General features: G+C 38.5%; 3 protein-coding genes across 9 annotated transcripts in view; 1 reads left to right on the plus strand and 2 right to left on the minus strand.

The window, feature by feature from the left end:
* The window catches only part of tulp4a (TUB like protein 4a), a 41,519-nt gene extending 36,116 nt beyond the window's left edge, over positions 1-5,403 (minus strand). For 2 of the 5 annotated variants that reach the window (XM_088089435.1, XM_042503173.2), the window contains exons 1-2: positions 5,340-5,403; positions 2,210-3,159 (exon numbers count right to left, since the gene is read on the minus strand). In XM_088089435.1, the coding sequence (XP_087945561.1) occupies positions 2,210-2,461 (252 nt within the window). In that variant the 5' untranslated portion in view covers positions 2,462-3,159; positions 5,340-5,403. Of the gene's footprint in view, positions 1-2,209; positions 3,160-5,286 lie in introns of all 5 variants that reach the window. The other 3 variants (XM_042503175.2, XM_042503171.2, XM_042503172.2) reach the window with 3 other exon arrangements.
* A 1,419-nt stretch (positions 5,404-6,822) lies between these two features.
* On the plus strand, positions 6,823-9,850 carry mrps10 (mitochondrial ribosomal protein S10). The gene is made up of 7 exons (XM_042503787.2): positions 6,823-6,968; positions 7,138-7,190; positions 8,000-8,069; positions 8,172-8,311; positions 8,419-8,527; positions 9,287-9,376; positions 9,467-9,850. Exons 1-7 carry the CDS (start codon positions 6,906-6,908, stop codon positions 9,545-9,547), a joined length of 606 nt encoding a protein of 201 aa, XP_042359721.1. The 5' UTR covers positions 6,823-6,905; the 3' UTR covers positions 9,548-9,850.
* A 189-nt stretch (positions 9,851-10,039) lies between these two features.
* LOC121955777 (uncharacterized) lies at positions 10,040-20,976 on the minus strand. Of its 3 annotated transcripts, none has more exons than XM_042503857.2 (6): positions 20,800-20,976; positions 18,406-18,494; positions 17,108-17,263; positions 16,241-16,384; positions 15,123-15,248; positions 10,040-11,756 (listed from the first exon to the last, which is right to left on the minus strand). In XM_042503857.2, the coding sequence occupies exons 2-6, from the start codon at positions 18,492-18,494 to the stop codon at positions 11,735-11,737; spliced, it is 537 nt and encodes a 178-aa protein (XP_042359791.1). In that variant the 5' UTR covers positions 20,800-20,976; the 3' UTR covers positions 10,040-11,734. The 3 variants fall into 3 exon arrangements, with proteins under 3 accessions (XP_042359791.1, XP_042359790.1, XP_042359788.1); XM_042503856.2 differs by lacking the exon at positions 10,040-11,756 and adding an exon at positions 13,025-14,107 and having other exon boundaries at positions 17,108-17,260; positions 20,800-20,975; XM_042503854.2 differs by lacking the exon at positions 10,040-11,756 and adding an exon at positions 13,025-14,107 and having other exon boundaries at positions 20,800-20,975.
* Between the last annotated feature and the right edge of the window lie 116 nt (positions 20,977-21,092).

The raw sequence follows: 21,092 nt of genomic DNA on the forward strand, positions 1-21,092 counted from the left end.
TGGTGTACTTAAGTAGAGTTTTGTTCAGTGTTTCAATTAGTTTTTTAATTTCTGCAACACGAAAAGTGAATATTGTTAAAAAGAAATGCAACAGAAACCAATATAATACAACATCCTTCACAGAGATACTGGTCATTTTAATACAGAAAACCAATGTGCGTCACCATTCAATTAAACCGGCACAAAGAGGTGTATAAAGTCAAATTCACATATGAATGAGGAAATAAAGCTTGCAGAATCGGCGACTTCTTTTAAATCACTTGCTTAAAACCCAATTTTACAGATTTGCTTTTTTATGTTGTTGTCTTTTCATATTTTTATTTTAATATTTTTATTCTGTCTTGTTCCTTAGTATTATCATTATGATTTGCTTATTGCTTTTATTATTTTTATTGTATTTACTTTTATCTGTATGTTTTTTTTTTTTCATTTTATCTCTATTTCTCATTAACATTTGCCTTCTTTCTGATATTTTTGGATCTTATCTCTCATTTTACCTTTATTCTTGTCTGACTTTAATTCAGCGTTTCTGTTTGGCCTCTATTGTTATATTGCATCTGGAGTATCTTGCTTTTGCTTTGCTTTGTTTTTCACAGCACTGTGAGCACGCGGTTTTTAGAAGGTGCTATATAAATAAAGTTACTATATGGAAAAAGTGGGTAAACTGCAGTTGTGTGCTGTAGATTAAACCTCCTCCACACTGCATGCACCAAAACAACAAAAGGGAAATTTCAGTAGTTGGACCCCATTCAAGTGGGCAGAGTTAAATGACATTTCTGCTGCGCTTCAGTCACTCTCTGTGGGGATTCATCCACTCTCCCCTCAGCTGCCTTATGGAATGCTGACTCAGCACCTTGCTCCATCTGACCAACAGCTACACCCACTAAGAGAGAAAACGCAACCTGTGTGCAATCTCCACTGGTGCCAGCGCTGCTATATACTGAGGGGAACATTCATATACATGGTGGGCAACAGACCTCCACATTACTCAGCTGATCTTTCCAATGACAAAATAAATGGCCTCAGTTAGTAAACTAGTGGTGGGAAACCTTGGAGGGTATAACCATGGTGAGAGATAAGCACAATGCCAGAGGGTGGAGCTCTGAGATGTTTTGACTAGGAGCAGCAGGGAGGACTAATGCAGAAGTGTCAAACCATAAGCCACTGATACCGCTTTTCCACCAACATGGAAGAGGTTCTGTTCCATTTTCTGCACCTAATTTTTAACTGTTTAAAGTACTTCGACTGACAATAACTTAGTACAAAAAAACAACAGGTTTTGCTCTTCCTGAAGTGCGACCTGTGACAACAACAATGCTACAGATCTGAAAGAGAGTGTGAAGGCAACAATGGAGAAGCCAAGTGAAAAATCTTCCGGGAAAAGAAAGAGCAGCAGTGGCTGAAAGCCAACAGGAAAAGCGCTGGGCTTTGAAGCCAAATATACACAGAGGCCAAAAGAGGAATTACACCGTCAGTCATGTGATGCCACTGGGACGAAAAAGATGTTTTCCTACACATTTAGACATCTGTAAATCGGTGTTTTTTTGGGGGTTTTTTTGCGCCAATACCCCCATAAACTGGTTCATTTCACTATTAGGATTTTTGTCTCAAAACTATATTTGTGATCATTAAATTCAAGACTATTAGTTACTATACTTTTTAAGCACTTTTTCAGGTCATTTTCTTGTTTGTTTTTGACTATCCTCTTAATGTAAATTTTCAAGTAATTTTCTTGTAACTTCTTATATGTTGCTCATTTTTGGGTCATTTCTTGTTAAGTTGCTCATTGCATTCCTACCATGTTTTTGAAAGAAATCGAGCCGTTTTGCGCAGTATTCAAAGGGTTAAGATACTTTTTAATGTACTATTTTATATTTTCAATGAAATAAATGTAAGACATATTGATTTTTCTTAGTATTTCTAAACTACTTTTAAAGAGTCAGGAATAAAAGACGAGCCGACAGTTACAGCACTATATTCACTAATGAAAAAGGGTTTCTTATGCAAAACCATCACTCTTAAGAGTACAACTGAAAAACACAATGTGTGGTGGGGCATGTTTAAATTCAAATGCATAGTCAGGATGCTACATTGTAACTTTTACAATGACTTTTACTTTGACTTGTTTGTTGTCTACCTTTTCAACATAAATATTAGTACTATTAATTGAACAGAAAAGCCCTAATACGCATTTTGAAACCTCTCTTACCTCGCTGTTGTGTCCTCTGAGGTTGAAGTTGACTCTCTGCGGGGTGGGCCGGTCCCGTCTGCAGTGGCTGGACGTGAACGTGACCCCGACAACTCCTCGACCGTTCCCGGTGGCAAGCCAGCCCTCCTCGTAGTAGCGCTTCCTGCACACCGGCTTCTCCTTCTCGCTCTTGGGCACCCGGCCCTTCCAGGACAGGCACAGGATGTTGGAGTCGCTGCAGAGGACCGGGCCATGCTCCACGGCGGCAAACATCCCTGCAGCTCTCTACAGCCCCGTGGATAAAACAAAACACCCAGAGGGAGGTCAGGGGTTCTTCGGAGGGGTCGGTACCGTTATGAGCGCCTCTCCTCCGCTGAGGTTACTGGTTCGGTGTCGGGTGTGAGACAGCGGTGCATAGTACTTGCGCTTTCCCTCGGCTATCTCGGTGATTTGCAATCCTGATTAAAAGTGATCAGTTCCCCAAAAAGTACAAATGAGGTCAAAAAACAATGGGCTTTAGTGATGCTGGATTAAAGATGTCATTTAGCCGAATGGGCTGCATACACAACAAAAGGCACTCATTCAAGTCATCGTGATGTGTTTTTATCAGCGAGTTGCCTTGATGATGTTTCGATGACAAGGCAACCGATGAGAGTACCAGAGAATTATTTATTAATCCTATCAGCTGGTCAAAAATAGACATCCACCAAAAAAGCGTTATCTTGTAAACTCATGCGATGCATCCATTCCACTCAACACGTCCCAGTGCTTCCAGTTGATTCTGTCCAGTTCAGTGTGTCATTTCAGGGCTCCGTGTCCGCCTCATACGACCCCGGCCGTGTGTGTGAGAGGAGGAGCAGGGACTCCTCTCCATCAGCTGTCAGCCCGCAGGAGAGCCGCTTCTCCCGGTAACGTCATCACGTCAGCCAGTCTGCTTTTTCAACCCGCCTCGGGGATCCCATGGAGGACTGCTGGGGGGAAAAGGGGGGTGTCATTATCACACATATACTGATGCTACCAAATAAAGAAGCGCGTTTTTAATAAAGTACGGTTTTAGACGTTTTAAAAGCGGATAAACGGACTCTGTCGCGGTACCAGCAGTGTTAAAGGCGCTCACCTGCCGCCCACAGCCGTTAAATTCATTATTAATGCGCCAGCCTAAAATTACCTCTCACTTACGGAGCAATCACTTTAGTCGAGGACTATCTTGCTTAGCGGAAGGATATTTAACTAACTGTTGAATTATTTAAAAGAGCCGTGTATCATTTTACAGCTTTTGATTCTTTAGGTTAGGGACTGTTCGTTATTTATAAGGGGAGGAGGGGTGGCGCAGAAAGAGGGAGGCATGTCAAATAATCTTTTAAGCACTAGGAGGGACTTATGTTTTTTGGTTGTTTTTTTTGCTTAGGGAGAGAGGCACACAGTTTTTATGGTGTTACATTTTGTATTTGTTTATTTGTATGTTATTTTACCATAAAAGCAGAAATCATTGTTGGATTTTCAATTTTCCGATGTTCCTTGATCACATTATGTGGGACGGACCGCAAATATACACAAAAACCCGCAAGTTGGTTTGGAAAGAACGCTTTCTTTAAAACACACGATCCACAGTCTACAAAACTGCGCCATTTATCATAGCCAGACACTGTAAAAACAGAAATTGTTTTGGGATTTTCCCATTTCCGCTAGTTCTTAAACACATTATGGGGGACAAACGCTTACATCAGAAAAAACAACCAAATCTGAGCTTTAAACATCATACAATATTTCATCACAATCACTTTATTTTACGTTTGATTTAAAATCTGGACAAAAATAAACAATGTGCACTAACTAACCAGCATGCAAGGCAAGACAGAAAAGCTTTTTTCAACTCCAGGAATTGGTAATAAACTTAAAACTTTCAAACATCAAATGTACAATTTTAAAATCTCACAAAAAATATATGGTGGAGGGAGGGTCGTGCATGTACAAGCCCCTTAATGAGACTAAGGAGAGGATATTTGCAACTTTGGGGAGGGTTACAAATTAGTAAAAGAGTAAGTCACACCTCTGCCACCCCCTTCCTCTGATAAATGAAGAACAGTCCCTTACGTCTAACTGAGCAACCACTTTAAAGGACTATCCTGCCCAGCGGAAGGATATTTAACTAATTGCTGAATTATTTACAAGGACCATGTATCATTTTACAGCTCCTGTTTTGTCAGACTACATACACTGATGTGCCAAAGCGGCCTCTCGCGGCTACACGGTTAATTAAACAGTAAAATATGAAAACAACAAAACAATGCGATAAAAGAGAGGCGAGAAAACAAAACGAAGTCAGAGGCAGTTGTACGAGAAATGCATCAAGATCCGACAGACAAAACGAACAGACTAACGATCGTTTTGGCTGTCCACTGACAACAAAATGACACCAAACAGACAACTCGTGTACATGAAAATAATCGAAATTTGGATTATCTCAGTGGTCGTGATGAGAAATGATAGTCTCCACAACAATTTTAACGACTTCATTTTAGACTGATGGCACCAGAGCATCCCACAAACCTCCAGCAAAATCTACCAGTCTGCTGTAACGATATTGTTAATTAAGACCGGGTGATGCTAATGTTTCTAACCGACATCCAAATACTGCTGTAGCCCGTGAGATGATGCCAAAACACCCTCCACCGAGAGCTGCCTGCTAGCTACAGCTAGCCCAATCCTGGATGTTGGACCAGACAGAGAGCTGAGTGGGATCAAAACATGTCAACAACGGGATTAATCTCCCCCGTTTTAACGTATCTTCTTTGTGCGGTAACGCTAATCTAGCTAACCGAGGTGCTCCAGCTAACGTTAGCTGTCTGTGTTGTCCCCTCCACAAAGAGCAGCCACTGATGGCTAACCGGCTAACCGAGCAGCTAGCTGAACCTGAACCACCATCAGCGGAGACTGGCTCGGTCCATCCGCCGCTGGCACCCGTCGCTAAGAGGCTACGGCTAGCATGTTAGCCGACTGTTTCTCCTAACGTTGTTTTTTTAAATATTGGCACGTAGCTATTCGTAATGCCCATAGGTCAGAGGTTTAGCGGACAAAATGAAAAAGTAATAACACACCTGTCGTCAACAAAGCCGGAGAAACATCAATGGCCAGACAGTGATGAGCTTACCTCCGCTCTGCCGCTGCCTCTTCCTCTGCCTGCAGCCTGCTACTGTACACCGCCAGGGCCCGACTATTGGGTCACGTGACAGCCACGTGATGTACACCAATTAAATTATCACAGCTCACATCAATAACTTTAGTGTTAAAACTTAAATCCTCTCACAAATGAGGATGACTTAATACACACATTTGCAATTAAAACTCCATAATTAATTTATTATACTTCACATGTGCAACAGGGACCTTTTTTTTGTTTTTTTTAACAGTGTCTTTATTATTTTTTTACAACACAATCTGCATTGTAATTTAAAACATTATACTGTAGGTTTTAACATTACAGCCACACATAAACAGAAGCACACACTCACACATCCACCCCTACAAACACATTAACAGATGCTCTTTCTCTCTTTTAACATTTCTCTTCCAATATAACTGAGGTCAGTATAGATCCTAAGGCTTCATCTTTGGTACTTGTAAAACACTTGAAAGAAAAAAAACACTCTACATGCATGTTCATATACATAGGCATAAGCAAAAGCTTAAAAAATTTCAAATCCTTCTTCATCTTTTTGGGGGGTTTATCATTATAATTCTTAATACATCTTATCCTGAGGCTCTCAGATCCCCACTTTTCATAAAGTCTGAATGATTTCAAGACAATAGGGGTATACCAGATTTATGCACAGAAATTCACTGAGGTGAAGGGAACACTATTTCTTTGTGTGTGGCAATGCAGTAAGGTGAAAAAAAATCTTTGTGGGAGGAGGTCAAAAAAGCTACAGAAAAGATTGTCTCAAAAAAAGCATTCCAGTGAGCCCTGTTAATTCATGCACAAACTGTATTGTGTCTGAGAAGATATTCCTTGTGACTTTTTCCTTTCGCTTTTTCACTGTTGTTTGTTTGTTTGTTTGCTTTTGCTTTGTTTAATACACTTATGCAACAGTGTATATATAAATGTATAAGACACATTTCTACATGTTGGATACATTAAGTGCATGCATATGTGTGTTTATATAAGAGTATAGAAAGCCATTTTTAATATCTATCTAGATACCCTGTAAGGTAATTTGCAGGGCTATAAAAATGTATTTATATTTGAAAATCTGTATCTCAACCCATAAACTTTTATAGCATACATTTTAGTCTCCCTTTTTTCTAATATTTAGGTGCTTTGGCATCATCATCAGAAAGCTTATTTACCTTTTTTCTCGGTAAGTCATAGGTGTATGTATAGGTGATGTTAACATCATTAGAAATTTAACTTATATTTAGTCTTCCAAATGAATAGGCTATGAAAATGCCACTGTCCAACTTAAAAAAAATCAGTTGTTGAAACTGTTTATTTATTCTAACTTATATAAAAGCACCTAAGATAGATATACCAGTGTATACATTTATTTAAAAATCTGTTTAAGATATTGAATGGATCCTCCTCGGCCCCAATAGTTAGCCCAGCTATGCAATGTGGCTCCCATTGCACCCAGTTGCTTCAGTAGTAGTTTACACTCCAGGACACACGGGGGCAGCACTGCAGAGTCTGTTTTACTTTCGTCCCACCTTCTCCACAAACATGGCTGCTCCCAGACGAGCATTATTTTCTCTGGCAAGGATACTTTGTGGAATCTCACATTCGGTAAAGTAACTAACATATTTTGTATTTGTACAGCATCCGCGAGCTTTTATCTGCAGTTTGAGAAGTGCCTGTGCGGGTCAGGAAATCTGACAGTGTGGTCACTGACAGCAGCGGAAGCATGGTGGTAAAAGTCATCTCTGATGTCCACTAAATGTTATTTCATTTTCAGGGACCGAGAGCTTTGGGCGCCTGTTCAGGTCACAGAAAATGTCATATAATCAGGTCGGTTACAGTTTCTCTCCTCCGCTTGTTTAAAGTATACGTAGTTTATTAATATATATATATATATATATAATAATGTATAATAAACACGTTTAACAATACAAGTGCAAAACAAAACGCTGCAGTATTCTGTACGTAGCGTGTATGTGGCTCTAACCGAAAATGGCATATGTATAATGAAATGAATACATTTGTTAACAAATTAATAAATACAGAAATAAATTAGAATAAATGAATGCTGAAACAAAAATATGAAAATAAATAAATGCACAAATAAAGAAATAAAAGAGGTTAGGACCTCTCCATCATTAACATACAAAAATACAGAGATAAATAAATGTAGAGATGAATTAAGACGTGCATTATTCATTATCAACTTTTATTTTTATTGATTTATTGTTTCATTTGTGTATTTATTTTTATTACTTTATTTATATATATATTTCCAATTTATTTTCATATTTTTTAAAAATATGTTTATTCATGTACTTATTGAAACTTGTTTTTTTTTTTTTTGGTCCTCAATACTAAACGATCTTCTCTGAAACTAAATAAGGCAAGGAGTGATGTGAGCTTTTTTCAGGTTTTGCTCTAGTCAGTGTTTTAAACATTGTACTCAATGCAGCAGCATGCTCTGTGTTTCTAAAAGAAATTTTATATTTACTCAACACAGGATTTAGTGTGAAGCCATAACAACAAGAAAAACCTTTTGTAATAGTGTTAGCAGTTGTCTCATAGTAAACTGGAATCATATGTGTTAAACTCGGTTTACTGTTGTATGATAATAATCCCCTACTCTGTCCCTGCAGGTCTCACCTCCCATTGACACCTCGCACTTCCTTCCATACCGCAACAGTGTTTTTATCAAAACCTTCATCAGTGAGTCATCAGTGAATTAATTTATCTTAACAGCTCAATATTAAAAAAAAAAACAAACACGTGAAACATCCACTCATGTGCATGTATTTTGTTTCCTCTCAGATCACAGTCACAGATGAGCCTGACGTGCTGTTTCAGAGGGTGACAGTGTTGGTCAAAGGTCACGACAGGGCCGTGTTGGACAGCTATGAGTTCTTTGCCACCATGGCTGCTAAAGAGCTGGGCATCACCATCAGCAAAGTGTGAGTACTTACTGCTACTCAAGATAGAAGCAACATCAGCCATACGTGTTATAATATCATGCTCACTGACATTATCATGATGATTTTTTTTCTCCACTCTGTCACAGTCTTGAGTTTCCAAAGGACATGGAGAGGTTTACACTCCTGAAGTCAGTTCACATCTTCAAAAAGCACAGGGTCCAGTACGAGATGAGGACACACTTCCGGTGCATTGAGGTGATGATCCTGAACAAATCCTGAACACAATTTTTGAATTGCTCCAGTATTGAAGGAGTCCACTGCAGTGAAACAGGCTGCAATGTAATCCCAACAGGCTATTTTGCACTGTCAGTTTACGTCAATTAAAAGTACTTGTTTTTGCTACTGATACTCAGATTGTTATTAGAAGTGAATGACATCATTACAGAATTTCCTCTTTTTACTTGTCAAAACTGTTTGTTAGTGTGTCGAACCAAGGAGAGGTCTCGTTCTGAAATCTGACAGACTTTTCCACATTGTTGAAATCATCTAAATATTGAGCCATGACACTCAGCTATGCTGACAAAATCCAAACAAACTCTTCCCATCTCTCTTCAACTCTCACTAACGTTTCCACCACTGTTTTTCCTGCAACAAATGACTTCTTGCGAGATATTAGAACAAGACTTCTCCTTATCCCTGAAGGTTTCTTTCCTTAATGTTGTCAGACACTTAAAACAATCAGAGCATGACAAAAAATAGGCAATGTGAACAGATGCAAATTGACAGTGCAAAATTGCCCGTTGGGATCACATGGCAGCTCGTTTCCCTGCTGTGGCTGCGGCAGTCTCTCTAAATTCTGGACTAAATGCAAAACTTGTTGTCTACATTAGTCACTTAGGCATAAAAACACAGGGAAATTGGGTCTGGGCTGGAAATACAAAAGTTTCACTTAAAGCCACAATGATTTTGATAATTTTGTCACAAGTCTAAGATGTCCCTTCTCTTGTTTTGTAGCTGTCTCATTTAACAGGCAGCACAGCGCAGGTCTACCTTGAATACATCCAGAGGAACCTCCCTGAAGGTGTCGCCATGGAGGTGACAAAGGTACGTTAGCAGTGAGCCAGTGCAACACCTGCAACACCTGCTTAATCTAAAACAGCTTTAATGAATTAATCCTTTTGTTCATGTTATCAGACCGCCATGGCGAAGGTTCCAGATCACATCCTGGGACCGATGTGGGAGGACCAACCCACTGACGACAAGCCCAGCCAGTAAAGTCTGCAGTGATCAACGGATGCTGATTGGATGCATTTTCTGCAGATGTGGAAGATGTGGAAAAACTGCAGTGTGAACATCTGGTTGTGATGGACTTGGCTCATTATATAGATTTCAACATCACTGCTGATAGAGCTGAACACCACAGACAACACGGCCGGCTATAAAACTTGTGTTCTTCTTGTCAACATTCAACAGTCTTCATTTAACGTCAGTTGTATGTTTTCACTGTCTTTTCTGTGGCAAATCAGCGTGGAATTGATTGTATGTTGTTTTTTTCCAATAAATAAATTCTGCATTTAATGTCTTCAACTCACCTTTTTGTGCAATTATATAATCAGAATTGTGGCTCTAATAGTAACACTTCTACTTTGATATTCCAGTGTTTTTAAATATATGCAGTGATGTAGGATTTGTTTGTTATTCTGCACGATGAGCACATATATTTTGTGGGATACAAGACCAGCACACAAGAAGTTTCTTTTTTTTGCATTTATTTAATTACCAGTATGCAAAAAATATCTGAGGCAAAACATATAAAAGAAAATCACAGAATGTAACATTCATCCTCTCTTTACAGTTAAAACATGGCGTACTTATTCTGTGGTTGAAAGTTAATACTTCCTGTCATTTTCTTAGCAGAAGTCCCTGTATTTCTCATCATATACAGTTTTCTCTATTAGTCTGTTTTGTTAAAAGTATATCTATTAAAATAATTATTATTTGAGTCAGGTGTTTCTAATATTTTTAAATATGTTTTTTTTTTCTGGCTGTAGGCCATAATTGTCAAAATTAAAACAGAAAAAACATTTTAGTTTATGTAATGAGTCTAGGATATATTACATTTTCACTTTCTTAAATAACTGATGGAAAATATTGAGCTTTTTCACTATCTTCTATTGTTTTTAGATGCCCCTGTATACCCGTCTTTTCCTGCATATTCCTGCATGTGAGTTGCAAAACCACAAGGTGCACTTACTGTCTGTTCTTGTTACAACTTAGCAGTATAGATGCACATCCATGTAAGTCAAGTAAAAAAATAGTGTTTTGTAGTCATTAATTAAAAAAACATGAGTATTATAACACACACACACACACACACACACACACACACACACACACACACACACACATATATATACTGCTATCTCATTTTCAGTTCAATTTGTTAAAAAAAGTTTTTTCTTTCTTTGACATTTTTTTTTAAAAATTACAAGCAATTTGTTGCATTTTAGTTTTTTACTGAAAGCAGCAGAGAAGCAGAACTACAAATACTCTAATATCTGCCTATTTATTGCAAGTGACATAGTTAGCGTGATATTCAACATTGTCATCTCATATCACCAGGCCAACGTGGAATCTGCGACTGCATACATATACAACATAACGCAGTTTTAAAATAAGTAAATTAATTTAATATTTGTCTATCACAGGGGTCTTGAACATTTATCAAGAACCCCTTAGCTGAAAGAAAGACAGAGCAGGGACCTAGTGCTACATTTATAATGTAAAATTGCATATTAAACCTGAGGAAATCAGATGGCCATGACAGCCTCCAAATGAAGTCTTGGCCTAATTATACTGCCTGTTCTTGTTTTTGTTTTTAAAGAAAAAAAAAAGATTAAATTTTAAGTAAACTTCATAATTTGATACAAAGTTCACATAAAGAAAAATAGTCTTGACCTGTTTTTGCTTTTCAGGTAGGTAGGAAACCTCACTTCCACATAGTTAAGTTGTTAGAAAAACATTTGTTGGACTCATGTTATTGTGTACTTTTAGACATATTTTGATATTTGAAAAGGAAAACATGACAGACCCACATTACTAGCAAAAAAAAACCCTGCTTAGTTTAGATTTACATTCTGAATCCCCAAAACTGCAGAAAAATTAGATTCCATTCGGGTTTGCATATCACATATCTTCCTAATAGCGTGCAGCCCTACTAATATATTACTATCACTATTAATAGCACTCTATGTCTTACCGAGTTTGGTACGACCTCGCCATCGCTTCAACTTCCATCCTGAAAAAGAGAATCTCCAGGCATCAGAGAAGGAGGGGTTTAGGGATTAAGACACAAGAGGAGGCTCACCTTTTCAAGTGAAGTGCCGGACCTCAGGTGTCACACCGCTGGTGAAGGAGGGGAGAGATGTGAGGGAGGGCCTGGGGTTCCTGGGGCCCGGGAGGTTAACTGTACTGTGTGCCCCCCCTTCAGGAGACAACAACAGTCAGGCTGTTATACTCAAACCAAAGGGAGAAACAAGAAGGGACTGCAGAGACTGAAGAGGCAGCAAAATGTACTGAAAGTGCTGAAGAGACGGGAAAAGACAGACAGAGGAGGAGGCGAGTGCAACACCTGTCGTGGCTAATTTATGAAACAGACTTGCTGTGTCGAATACCTCTTGAGGTACTCTGCAGTGCCTGAGAGGCTCAGAAAATTAAATGCTTTCATTCAGAGATAATGCTGAAATCCTTGTTTTTGCCAGCAGTGAATACAACATCCAGTATTAATAATATATGCCTCCTTAGATGACTTTTGCATCACAGCAGGGGTTTGTTACGTCTTTATTATTAAGATAGGAAGCCTTAATTGGCACAGTATGAAAAGAGCTACATGCATTCACAAAGCACAAATGTTTTAATAGGTTTCCTCTTTATTTAATGTTTCATGAGATTGCGTCTGATGTCTCACTGATTCGAGAGTAAATCGTTCATTTAAAAATCTGTTACTATTGTTTGCTACAAAAAGCTACAGCAACTTCATATGCACATACATTTACATGCATGCAAGGCAAATTTTATTTTTAATAGAAAGTAAAAAATCACAGCAGCATAGGATAAATAATATATCATAAGAATATGATATTCTAAGTATTACGAACATAGAAAAACACATACATAATCCATAATGGTGAGATTCTTCCAATCCCTTTGTCGCCTTTTAAGTCAAATTGAAGTTAAACGACAAAATCTTATTATAGCAGCAGGAAAATGTGAAAGTCCTTGGTCATATCAGAGTGTTTATCCTTTGCAGATGATGTCCTCCTTTTAGACATGCTACCACTGAATTTGAACTGTGGCTTGAAGTTTAATTTTATCACTTTTCACGTGGAGCGGTTCTGAATCCTCCAGTTGAATTTACACGGCAACAAATAACAATGCACTTGAGTGAATGAAGTTCAAGTTAGAAAAGTGCAATTCATGAATTACTTGTCCAAAATTTTTCTTATCTGCAGTAAGTTTCAGCCCCTCAGCACGCTGAATATTACGTTCATTAAGGGCTTTTGGTCCTATAATATATATAATTCTGTGCGTTTTTACAGTTACCAAATGCTCACTTACAAATAAGAAACACTGTTACTGTGCCACTGTGAACAGCACTAGTTTGACATTGCAGTTCATTCTCTTCCATATATTACAGAGTAAATTATAATGACAACTCTCAGACTTGTTTGTGAATAAACAAAAAAAGAGAAGTTGAGTTTATTTTTACTTTTATTTTTTTTCTCCACGACTATGTCATGAGTCTTGACTGTATTCATCAAACACATCACAAGTTCACAAAAGTTATGTTAATTACAGTGAAAAGCGTATTTATGACACTTCAAAAATAACTAAACACAGTAAAGAATTTCTTATCCTTAACTGCAGCAAATACTAATGAAATTTGCTTTCATTTAGAAAATCTACTTGATATATATTTCAGTATACTATCATTTATAATGCCTTTTTCCGTTACAATAGACTGCTGAAGACAAACATGAACGTTCCAAACAGCAAATAGCTGCACATTAACGATATAAAATATAAAATTAAATACTCATGAATACTTGACAATTGGAGTATTGTCTTTTCACTTGAAAAAAATGTGTGTTAAACAATATTTACTGCACTGCTTGGTGAAGTTATAATACATTAACTATTTCCATGTAACAAAAGGAAAGGTTAGAGAGGTCCAAGGTGTTCTAAGCTAGTTAACAGTGGTGCTTGAGGGCTGTTGTGCACTCTTTCGTTATTTTTTCTTTCCCCACCTTTAAATATACACCGTCACCCTTTTTTTAAATTCTTTATTATGGATCAGGAAAAACTTCTTAAGGCTCACAGGGTGACCGTAACAAGAACCACAGAACATTTAATGAACTTTGACAAGAACTTTCCTCCATTTGAGAATAGCTTTTTCTTAACAATGTCAAATAGTTCCTACAGTACCAACAGTATTTCTTTAACATCGATAACAGGATGCCTTCACGTCAAAGTTGTGAGGCATTTTATGTTCTCATTAGTCATTTTCACATTATTTCTTTGCCAGTAGACAATATCAATAAGCACACATTTGGCCACAGAGTATGTCATGAAGATACTCAGAGACTTTGCGTAACACATAATTAAGGGGCATTTCATTTACTGCACCACTTTAGTCCCCTTCTACATTAACAAGTGTTTGGTTATTGTTTTTAGGGCAGGCTGTGTTAAAAGCGTCGGCCACCAGGGGGCCCTGGCCACCTCTGGCCTCTGCCAGGTGGGGGGTGAGGCGGAGGAGAGACCGGTCCATTGTGGTAGCTGTGTAAAAGGATAAAATCACACATTGGATTCTTGGCTTTGGCCAATAGGGGGCGCACTCTGATAAAAGCAGCCCTCTGAACTATTCCAATCAGGGATGTCATCCCCTCTCAGTCACTGTGTAATTTTGAAAGGCAAAATACAGTGTAATGTCTTTTGTTCAAATTCATTATTCCATGCAGTGTTTAAGAGTCTGCTTTCAAATACATGAGCCACGAGTTTACTTTTTACGTACAAACTAAGTTTACAGTCTTTGGCTCAGCATTTGTTGTAATATGACAAATAATTTGGGCAAAAAAACTATATTATTTATTCTATTTGATAAACAAACTGAGATAGAAGTGTGATAATTGGAGTTAAAGGTAAAAGAAAAATCAAGCTGTAGTGAGGCTTGAGAGAAAAGGGACAGAAAGGACTGCACATTGTGTCACAACCCTCAGTCTTTTGGCTTGCAGTTTCCCGTGTATTTGCATCACAGAATAAATCATCATCTAAAATACTCACCAGGTGTGCTTTAAATCTAGAGTGTAGGATTTTGTGGCAGTGAGGTTGCAAAGTGTCAGCCAAGCATGTAGTAGAACAACGGTAACTGGCGCAAAAACAAGAACGGTCCTCTCTAGAGCCAGTGTTTCGTGTATTTTTTTATTTTTTATTTTTTTTTATCATTCAGTAATTGATTTCACCTTGTATATCTTATCTCTTTCTCTTTTTTTGTAAATCTGTATCTTTTATTATATTTTTATATTTTATTACTCTGTAAAGCACTTTGAATTTCCCTGTGTATGAAATGTGCTATACAAATAAAGCTGCCTTGCCTTGCATGTTTGTTCTGGGTTACAGCAGAAACATGTCGGACTTTGTGAAAGACGACCTAGATGGAGCCAATCGATGCCCCTAAATCCTACACACTGGACCTTAAAAGCTATTCAGGAAATCTTAAAAGCGTGCAAGGAAAGTGCTGAGAATTGTGACTTGCAAAGCTCGGGAGTAAAGTTAGTATTCAAACAGTTCTTACCCTCTTGGGCCGCGGGGGTGGAAGTGACGTGGAGGTCCAGGGGGCAGCATGCCACGGCCATGATGGTGTGGTGGACGCCCTCTGAAACCAGGATGACCTGGAGGAGGCGGTGGAGGAGGTCCATGCCTGCAGAGAGGGATAAGCGTAACAGCAATAAAATACACCTATATAGACATTTTCAGTCTGAGGAAACTTTTTGCAGTGAAACGTAAGAGCCAGTGTTGATGCAAAGACTGAACGATAACACACATCGACCCATTTAAGACCAGTGATTAAAAAATGTCATAAGTAAGATACATACAGTAACCAAAACCTTTTAGGACAAACAAAAGCTTTTAAACTCCGTAGGATCATTCTTAAATGTTCGACAAACTGTTTCCAGTCTTTTGGCTGTCATGGCTGCCCATGCACGATACTGGTTTACCATCAGCGGTCTGGTTTGGCATTACTCGATCTGAGACGAGCCTCACCAGGCAGAGCAACAGAGATTTGCATTTCCATTACAACAAGGCTACCTTAACTTAAGGTTGCATCCTAAACTGATGAGGGCTTGTCTCAATTGATGACGTTTGAAAGCAGCAGGCTTAAGTCTTTTTCTTGTGTGTTTTTTTATGTGTGCTTGTTTTTTCATCACGCAGCAGGTACAAGAAGTTTACCTGTTGGAGGTGACCTGTTTGCAGAGGTGCAGTAAGTCATGTCACTGAGACTGTTTCTGGTTTTACTTTCTTCCCTACAGTACTAGTAGGCTCGTTTTACTGAAGAAAAATAAAGCAGATATCTAAAGTACAAACAGGAAGCAGAGTAAAACTTCACTCCAAACCCCAAAGACTCAAAAGCACTGAGAGCTGAACGCACAGAGACTTAGAAATGTCTTTCTCTCGGTTCTCCTGCTGCACAGGAGGTGAATGGAGTCTCACAACACACACACGCTGGTTTCAGGGGAGGTTGGCTGTGACTGGCTTGAGGGCAAGCGTTCCCTGGAGAAGCTCCAGCGTGGTTCGGTGTGACACGGCGCGTCTAAACTGATAATGGAAGTGCAAATGGCTGCGGCACAGTTTGACTCTGCGCGGCCCAAAGAGCTGATGGAGGAACAGGATGTTTGTGTGTCAGTTGGTTACCTGGGCATGGGTGGGAAGGGCCCTCTGAGGTGCATGGGAGGAGGTGGGGGAGGAGGCGGAGGAGGGGGAGGGCCCATGCCCATTGGTCCACCTCTCCCTCTATGACCTCTCAGGTCTGGGTAAGGTCGCATCCTCCTCATTCCTCTGCAAGGGAAGGCCAGGCAATGAAAGCTACACATGAAAACCTGGTATACTGCAGCCGTCTGCATCAGTCAGTGCAGAGACAGGGTGAAAAATGTCTTTAATGTGGAAAAAAACAGCAGAAAATTTACCGGTTTAATGAATGGGCGATGCTGGAACTCTGCTAAACTCCTTTTTTATGTTTGTGTTTTTTCCTGGTTTTTGCTTAGTTTTTTGTTTGTTTTGGCTGTTTCTCTTTTTTCTTTGTTTTGTTTTTAATATAGATTTATATGTTATTGATATTATTATTGTTTTGTCATACATATTTATATATTTCTTGTGATTTTTTTCATTGGACTGTAAATGGTTAAGTTTGAGGTATATGCTGAATTAACAGGTTCATTTTGGGAAGAAGTAATATCACCATTAAAGATGTACTTTGTAGGGTTGAATATGGACATGAAAAGACCAAAAGTATAAGCATGCAAACATAATTGCAAACATCTCCTCTATGTTGTGTGTTTTATGTATTGCCTTTTTGTTGAATGAAAAAAAAAAGTTCAAACATTTTTTTTGTTTATTAATCTTAAATACAGGTATCAGAGGTAGATGTTTAACTTTGGGTCTCCTCCATAAAAAACATACATATTAGCTACAAAACATAAATGATTAGCTAAACTACCCAATTAATTAAAGCAAAATGTTGTTACTTATTCTTAACACCATGTATATTTTAAATATCCGTACCTCATGGGTGCAAATCCATTCATGGCTCCATCTTTCCCTCGACCCCTCCCAAATCCAGGTGGACCGAACCCTTTCATCATGCCCCGCCCACCACGCATGATGCCTCGACTCATCCGACCCCCTCGGCCACGGCTTTTAAACCCGCCACGACCCCTGCTGAGATTAAAAAAAAAAAAAAAAAAGACGAAAACTGACACTATTTCACAAGTGCAAGTTCAGTCATGTAAAGCTGTAACAGGCGACTTTGCACGCTGGTGAAATCAAAAAGCAGTGAGGTCAACTGAGGCTTCACTTCAAGCCTGTTTTCACCTGCTGTTATCACGCGTCTTAAGTGATCAGATCACAAGTGGAAAGCTCTGTGTCTCTATGTCTGTCTGCTCACGCCTGGCATTAGAAAGCATTTCCACATGCGTTAAGTGATCACTTTATCAGTTACCTGCTCTTTATGCAAATAAACTCATGAATCATTTCCATTTGCAAAGAGCAATGTTTTAATATTGTTGTTGTTGTTAACCTTTACGTTTTTAAATGAGTAAAATCTAAATCTTACTTAATCCTTCTGACAGTCGATGAATGGGTTTGGCAATAGTTTCTTCGTTGGTGTGAGTTTGTTGGGTGCGTTTAAAAGCTGCTGCTGCTGCTGATGTTGGTGCGTGAGGCGTAGAACTAACTATTCAAAGTTACATTTAAGACTTTTTAAGAAATTTTATTGAATCTCAAAGTAAAAGTAAAAGATCTGCCTGACATTAAAATTGGAAAATTATTTTAAAAAATAGATATTACCAGTTATTGTGTGATTTTGAAAAGGCAATGTCAGAGAAAAAAAGATTAATAAAATCCTTCTCCCAAGGTCTTAGCATTTTTAACACTTTTAAAAGATTATTTTAAGACTTTTTAATAGCAATCAAGGCCTTATTTTTTAGAGTTGTGAATTTAATTCCTTTAAGACTTTATAAGGATCTGCGGGAACCCTAATTTAGGAAGTATTTGATGCCTTCACACCTGCACTTAGAGTTGTCCCTTGTAATCCGATCACTCAGGATGCTTGTTTATACCAGGTGTAAACAAGGCCTTAAACACCCACACTAATCCAACCTCTACATGACTGCTTCATATAAAAACACATATTGGTCGGACGAGACGGGAAAAAGACCCAACATGGGCAACCCCAGTTTTCAGTGGACGGACATGATCATTGACCGCTGTTTAGGAGGCACCTCATTGATAAGTAGCCTCTTTGCATGTAGTTTAAAAATCCTTACGTATCCATATATACAGTAGTAGGCTGTAAGACTGACCTAAATTTGTTGTCCTTCAAGGGTTTCTGAGATTCATCCTTGGAAATTTTTGAAGTTTCTGTCACCTTTTCTTCTGTGTCTGCATCCATCTGAAATGATGCAGGTCAATATTAACATACAGTACACTGTAATTCATCTCACAACAATACATAGTAAATACATAGTAAACACAAAGTAAACACAAAGCATAAAGGCAAATATAACAAATATAACAAATATAGCAAATATAACAGCTGCCTTGACATGAAAAAGATCTATACATGCACAAATGCATTTTGCTTGCACATGCAAAGTGAATTATTCAAACTCAGTGGAAAAAAAGGGCATTTTACTATTTTAAAAATAAACGCATGCATAAGTAATGTGCAAGTTCCCCGAAGCTATGAGGTAATCAGGCATGATTTAAAGAAATGGGAGCCTCGCCCCAAAGATGTATCTCTTATTCATTCATGTTTGGCATTGTATCAGACAGTTATAATAACTGATGAAATACCTGACTGGCAAACAGCATATCTAGGTATGTGTTTATACAATGTGACATAAGGCTGTTGAAGTGTCACTCAACAGGTCTCAGAAACATGAAACCTCAGTGTTGCATTCACCGCATTGCTCCATCAGTGGGTGTGATGGACTGTGCATGCCTCATAGTGAAGCAGGTGACAAGTTTGCAAGTTGCACACAGACAACTGTAAGTTAAACCTGATAGTGGGAAAATTATGAATAGCACCAAAGCCTGAATCACTACTGTAAAATCAAGCATCTGTGATGCTGCAAGACAGTGGCGTGTGTAGAGTAGACTTTTGTGATATAGGGGAAAGGTAAATCGCTGGGTGCTTAGCATGGAACTGCCACTTAACATATTTGGGGAAATTACATTTTTGGAGTGACTTTCAGAATTTGCCCTGAAGGATCAACCGCCCCAGAAAACCAAAACATGACGAAGGCGCATGTAACTTGTTTTTGTTTTTAGGCGTCTGGTGTTTTGACTGAAAATCCCATGATCCTTAGAGATCTAATTGTTAGGTTTTTGGGGATTATATTGGCAGAAATAGGATACAAATTAGTAAGTATATTTTCTTTGGTGTATAATCACCTGAAAATAAGAATCATTGTGCTTTCTTTAACATAGGGAGCAGTACCTTTTCCATTGTCAGCCAGAGGGAGAGAGGAAGAGACCTCTGCAGATGACTACGCTCCTGGTAAAAAATCTCACACTTGGCACATGGGGGACATTTCAGATGGTAATAATCTGCAGTCCTCACTGCTAGATGACTCTAAAACCTATAAACTTCCTTCAAAAGGTGAAAAAATTAACCAAATACCTTTTTAAAAGAACATTATTGTTCTTTTCAGTAGAAAAAACCCTATGTACGTTTAGAAGCTTTAGGATCATTTATTATCCTTAAAAGTTTCATATCTATCTAGCTATCTCTCTATATAAATATATACATATATATACTGTATAGAGTAGCCTGTTTACATAAATGTGTGTTGTGTTTGTTGTTTTTCCCATTCTTTCTTTGAACTGTAGGTACACTCAGTTGCCAGTTTAGACAGGCAGACCTTACTACCATTAACGCTGTCTAAAACAAGAGCACTGCAATTAATGCTACCTCCATGAAAGTTACATTTCTCACTTTGGAGGGTGTAGATTGTGTTGTTGTTGAATTGCATTGCACTGTACTTAATGTATTACCTATATTTCTTGCATCACATCAACATGAATGATGGTTGACTCTCCCTTTATAACTTTAACTAGATCTTTTTTTGTATATATTTATATCTATTTACACGTATTTCAGATACACCTCTTGTGGAGCAGTGTTATTTTTCGGATTGCACTAGCTTTAGTGCATAAAACAATGACACTTTAGAGGCAGTGACGGAAGGCTGTCACATACATTACCACAAGTGTTATTTTAGAGTAAATAAGCCTGCAGAGCCACAAGCACGTCGAGCGTCATGGAAACATTTCTATCCTGATCCAAAGAGGCGGTTGGCGCTGTGAGAGCTCTTAAATATAAAACCTGGACCAACAAAACAACCCTGTTCAACAAATACACTTAAGGCCATACGCCTTTACACAATTTAGCATGCAGGGGCTAACGATGAGCACAGCTGGCTAAATTATAACGAAAAGGGCTAAAGGGGGACCGTCTAATTCCTGGAATAAACATCGCAGAGCCGACCTCACATACAGTATAATGTGTCCAAAACAGTTGCTTTGTTCTAAGTTATATTCGAGTTGGCGTTTAACGTTTGGACAGCCACTTTCTGAACTAAAAAACGCAGAAAAATAAGCCTGAAAACGAAGTGTGTATTTAAATGTTAACTGTATAAAAGGGGCGTTCCTATGGTTTTCAAACGCTTTGCTAGAAGAGAGAATGGACTTACTTCAGCTGGTGATGCAGGCGAGGTAGATTCAAAAAGTAATATATTTACTTGCTAATAAAAATAAAAAAATATATTAGAAAAATAAAAAATATACAAAATTTCCCTCTGCTTCTGTCACTCCTTTGCGTTTTGAAATGGCGGCTTCGTCAGGCTAGACTACATCCAGGTTGGGATTTCTTTGTGAGGAACACATTATGTGGATTGTTACGCCCACTAGGAGGAATGCTGGTGTCTGATTGGCTACATTTCGCTGTCGTTTAGATGTTCCGGCGTTTTGATTGGGTGGAATCGGG

Source organism: Plectropomus leopardus, chromosome 16 (genome assembly GCF_026936395.1).
Source record: "Plectropomus leopardus strain MGB_pleo_1.0 chromosome 16, ASM2693639v1, whole genome shotgun sequence".
NCBI lineage: Eukaryota > Metazoa > Chordata > Actinopteri > Perciformes > Serranidae > Plectropomus > Plectropomus leopardus.

Coding starts and splice junctions, on each gene's coding strand:
- mrps10 (XM_042503787.2), top strand. CDS start 6,906: ATGGCTGCTCCCAGACGAGCATTATTTTCTCTGGCAAGGATACTTTGT. Junction 8,312..8,418: donor GGCATCACCATCAGCAAAGT/GTGAGTACTTAC, acceptor ACTCTGTCACAG/TCTTGAGTTTCCAAAGGACA. Junction 9,377..9,466: donor TCGCCATGGAGGTGACAAAG/GTACGTTAGCAG, acceptor TCATGTTATCAG/ACCGCCATGGCGAAGGTTCC.
- LOC121955777 (XM_042503854.2), bottom strand. CDS start 18,494: ATGGATGCAGACACAGAAGAAAAGGTGACAGAAACTTCAAAAATTTCC. Junction 17,264..18,405: donor TTGAAGGACAACAAATTTAG/GTCAGTCTTACA, acceptor TTTTAATCTCAG/CAGGGGTCGTGGCGGGTTTA. Junction 15,249..16,240: donor CCCTTCCCACCCATGCCCAG/GTAACCAACTGA, acceptor CCCTCTCTGCAG/GCATGGACCTCCTCCACCGC.